This window comes from Cibotium barometz, chromosome 2 (assembly GCF_041138505.1).
Source record: "Cibotium barometz isolate CiBa-2024 chromosome 2, ASM4113850v1, whole genome shotgun sequence".
Taxonomy (NCBI): Eukaryota; Viridiplantae; Streptophyta; class Polypodiopsida; order Cyatheales; family Cibotiaceae; genus Cibotium; species Cibotium barometz.
In genome coordinates this window covers 52,110,811-52,115,388 of record NC_141047.1, presented here as the reverse complement: position 1 = coordinate 52,115,388, position 4,578 = coordinate 52,110,811, and the positions used below count along the sequence as shown (strand labels likewise).

Below are 4,578 nucleotides of genomic sequence, written 5' to 3'. Positions count from 1 at the left end.
GTCGGATGTGGTGGTGGAGGGGGCCTAGGTGCAAAGGCACAAGAGTCGTGGGTGATACCAGGAGAGGGGTGTGCATAGTTAGCAGCAGAGGGTTTAACTTCCTGATAACTAGTATTCTTCACCTCAGAGAATCTCTTGTTGTGGAGGGAAAAACATGTGGAGGAAGTGGGAACTTATTTTATCAATCAAATTCCTTGTGTGTTTGGATGTGAATTTCTTGTCACAAGGCACAACAACTTGCTCCCTTGTGAATACATTAACTTGACCAATATATCAAATTCACCACTGTGTCAAGCTATTTAAACACCCACATATCCCTTGTTTATAAAATTGTGTGTGTGTGTGTGTGCGAGCACGTACATGTGTGTACATGCGTGTGTGTGTGTGTGCACACATGCATGTGTGTGTGTGTGATGATCGAGAAGAAAAAGAAGAGTGAAAGGGAGTTTTGGGGAGGAGTCGGAGGGAGGTGGGTTAATGGGAGAGTAGGGGATGCTTCTTTGTCCAATTTACATGGTGAGACCCACCCCCAATGGTCACAAATTATGCCATGTCCCCAAAGATGCCACGGCCTTACATTGATTAACATTCCATTACATAAATAACTTTTTCTATGGTTCCTTGCAAAATCCTTTCTTTAGAGAGATAAATGTGAACATCAACCAAGAAATAGACTTCAAAGAGGAGTACATCCAAGGGATTTGAACCCACAAAACCACTCACTCACTCATCACCAATTTCCACCAACCACTTGGCCTTCGACATTTTGTTGTTGGCCTTCGACATTTTGTTGTCGTAGCTCCACATTCAGTTATTTATTATATCAAATTTTTTTTGAAAGCCCTATTTCGAGGGGATATAGCCGAGCTAGAAGCTACAAAACTCACACACACAAACCTAGGTGCCACGACTCAAACCCACGATCTCTTGTTTAGGGTGGGTCGTGTGAAGAGTTAAGCCACTCGGGCAAGTACCCACTGATACTTATTTATAATATCAATTGTGAAACCCAAAAAGGTGAAAGAGATGGTGAGCTAGGGCCCAACCTTCCACTAGCAACAAAGAGAACCCCCTCCCTCTTCCCCCCGACCCCCTCCAAAAAACAATAATAATAATGCACACACACCCCCACCCTCACCCCACAAACACTAACCTTGGGGGGGGGAGAGAGAGAGAGAGAGAGAGAGAGAGAGAGAGAGAGAGAGAGAGAGAGCTACAGTGGCAAAAAAATACATGAAAAGATAAATAATGGTCCAATTGTCCATTGACTTTCCTAATGTCTTTTGCAATAATGGACCATTACATTTTGGGAATAGTCTGGTACTACATGAAAACTCTTTATTTCATTTTCCAAGCAGAAGTGGTAGATGAGAAACAAATGTAACGCACCTATATAAATAAATACTTGTAGCTAAAATGTCTGTTTCCAATTATTGTAGATGTTCCATCTATTTTTGTCAAAAGGAATGCAGGTTCCAAGAGAAATAAAGATTTTTTTTTTGGAGATAACTAGAAAACACCACAACAAACACACACTAATCTACATGTAGTGTTCAAGGGATTAGATCCTCCGACCTTAGGGGAGCATTCGAACATGTCCACCATCTAGACTACCAATTTTTGGAAAAAGTGAAAAGTGTTTCACATTTGAAGTTTATTCTCTTTTCTCAATTAGAGGAAGCTATACTACAACGAAATGTTTTTTGTTCTAGATAAGTAGATGAAAATTTCTCATTACAAAAAAAAAAGATTTTTTTTGAGCGCACACTCAAAGTTTCAAAGTTTATTTTTAAGGTCAATTTTGTAACCCGAAAAGGTTAGTTTGGGGCCCTACCTCCTCCACTAGCAACAAAGGGGACAACGCCCCCCCCCCCCCCCCCAAAAAAAAAAAGAACAAGCACACACACCCCCACCCTCACCCCACAAACTTGAGAGAGAGAGAGAGAGAGAGAGAGAGAGAGAGTGCTACAATGGCAAAAAAAGACATAAAAAGAAAAAATGTTCATTGACTTTCCTAGTGTCTTTTGCAATATTGGACCATTACATTTTGGGAAGAGTATGGTTCTACATGACTACTCCTAATTTCATTTTTCAAGAAGAAGTTGACAAATCCAACATACTTGTATAGATAAATACTTGTAGGTGAAATGTCCGTTTCCAATTTTTGTAGATGTTCCACCTATTTTTGTCAAAAGGATTGCACATTATAGGAGAAATACAGTTTTTTTTTTGTTTGTTAAAGATGGCTAGAATTGAACACCATAACAAACACACACTAATCTACACGATATTATCGTCTGAGGAATTAGATCTCCTGAACCTTAGGGAGCATTTGGACACTTCCACCATCTAGACTACCGGTTGGCAAAAGTGAAGAGAGTTTAGCATTTGAGGTTGTTCTCTTTTCTCAATTAGAGGATGCTATACAACAATCAACTATTTTTTGTTCTAGATAAGTAGATGAAAAATGCTCATTACCAAAAAAAAATGGATTTTTTAAAAGAGCACACTCTAAGTTTGAGAGTTTATTTTTAAAGTTAATAGAACAATAGTATATATTAATATATATAAGTACTAGTACATTTTTAAGTCATATACATATATGCACTTTAGCATTTGAGGTTTGTTCTCTTTTCTCAATTCGAGGAGACTATATTACCATCAACTGTTTTTTGTTCTAGATAAGTAAATGAAAACTGCTCATTACCAAACTTTGAGAGCACCTTTCAAAGCTTATTTCTAAGGTCAATGGAAACACGTAATTGCATTTAATGGGGTAAAAAAGTTCATAAAATGGATTTATTTACAGACCACAGGCTAAGCACACCGACATACTTTAAACTTGAAAATTATTTTGTAGGCACGGGGACGCTGCGTAGGAGCACAGTTTCCACTGTAAGGCCTGGCCCGAAGCCCAGCAAAACGCCCCACTCGAACCCTTCGCCGGTGGTGGCCGCCCCTTCCTCGAGCGACTTTTTGCGCATGTAGTCCATGATGAAGAGCACGCAGGCGCTAGACATGTTGCCGTAGTTGGCCAACACGGCGCGACTGGCATGCATTTTCTCTGGTTTCAGACGGAGCTTCTCCTCCACTTGGTCCAAGATGGCCGGGCCGCCGGGGTGGGCGATCCAAAAGATGTCGTTGAGGCCAGCAGGGGCTCGCTCATCACCGAAAGCATGGTGAAAAGCGTCCCGAAGGACGTTTCCAATGTTTTTGGAGATGATCCCTGGGACGTCCTTCATGAGGTGGAAGGTGAGGCCCACCTCACGGAGGTGGCCATCTATGGCTCCGTCGCTGTCCGGCAGGATGGTAGACCCCGTCCACTGCATTTCAAACAGGGGCCGCTCCGCGTCCGGGACGGGGTCGGCGCCAACAATAATGGCACCCGCCCCGTCGCCGAACAGCGCCTGGCCGACCATGCTGTCTAGGTGGGTTTCGCTGGGTCCACGGAAGGTGACGGCGGTGACCTCGCTGCAGACCACCAGCACCCGCGCCCCCTTGTCGTTCTCCGCCAAGTCCTTGGCCACCCGCATGACTGTGCCACCGGCGAAGCAGCCTTGCTGGTACATCATCAGCCTCTTCACAGAAGGACGCAGCCCAAGCAGCTTGGTGAGCGCCCAGTCGGCGCCCGGCATGTCCACGCCGCTCGTCGTGCAGAACACCAAGTGTGTTATCTTGGACTTGGGCTGCCCCCACTCTTTGATAGCCTTGAGAGCAGCTTCCTTCCCAAGCTTGGGAACCTCCACCACCACAATGTCTTGCCTCACGTCCAGCGACTTCTCCTGGTACGCACACATGCTGGGGTTCTGCTTAAGTATCTCCTCGGTGAGCAGCATGTATCTCTTCTTGATACCGGACTTGTCGCCTGCATGCATGAAAAGACGATACCCAACGTCAGGCAAGTGCATTCTACCACACATAAGCAAACCGGGCACTACTTACACATGCGCTGGAACTTTTGCTTCAGGTCCGTCATGTGATTGCTGTTCGTGATGTTGAAGTAGAAATCAGGATAGGTGCTCTGATCCACCACATTGGATGGATTCGCAGTTCCTATGGCAAGAACTGTGGCAGGTCCCTCAGCCCTATCAACCTTTCTAGCTACCAAAGGAGCCATGGCTAGTGCAAGCCTCAGAGGAGGTGATCGATCTCGAAGGCAAGCGCAAACCCCTCAGCCCTATCAACCTTTCTAGCTACCAAAGGAGCCATGGCTACTACAAGCCTCAGAGGAGGTGACCGATCTAGAAGGCAAGCGCAAACCCCAAATATCCAGCAAGAGAGCCGTGTGGGTATTGGCAATGGTGCCTGCAATTTAAAGGGGGTGCCTTAAATGCAGAAAAGGAGACGACGTAGTTCGCTTCTGGGCAAGGAAAGGAGGCAGATCAACAAGATAGGTGCAAGAGCAAGCCACGATGGCACTCCTGGTCACTCGCACTTTCATTAATGGGCGGTTGAGGAGATATGGTGTTGAGGTATTATCAATACTATTCACCATGATTTGAAAAGGAAGTCTTAACTTTGAACAAGCATTTTTCTTCCTACTTTCAACCCATCTTAGGTCTCTTTCTTTTTTCCTTC

General features: G+C 44.7%; 1 protein-coding gene across 2 annotated transcripts; it reads right to left on the bottom strand.

The window, feature by feature from the left end:
• Positions 1-2,733: 2,733 nt before the first annotated feature.
• LOC147641212 (chalcone synthase-like) lies at positions 2,734-4,282 on the bottom strand. Of its 2 annotated transcripts, none has more exons than XM_086819168.1 (2): positions 3,943-4,282; positions 2,734-3,865 (listed from the first exon to the last, which is right to left on the bottom strand). In XM_086819168.1, the coding sequence occupies exons 1-2, from the start codon at positions 4,115-4,117 to the stop codon at positions 2,850-2,852; spliced, it is 1,191 nt and encodes a 396-aa protein (XP_086675294.1). In that variant the 5' UTR covers positions 4,118-4,282; the 3' UTR covers positions 2,734-2,849. The 2 variants fall into 2 exon arrangements, with proteins under 2 accessions (XP_086675294.1, XP_086675301.1); XM_086819175.1 differs by having other exon boundaries at positions 3,949-4,282.
• Between the last annotated feature and the right edge of the window lie 296 nt (positions 4,283-4,578).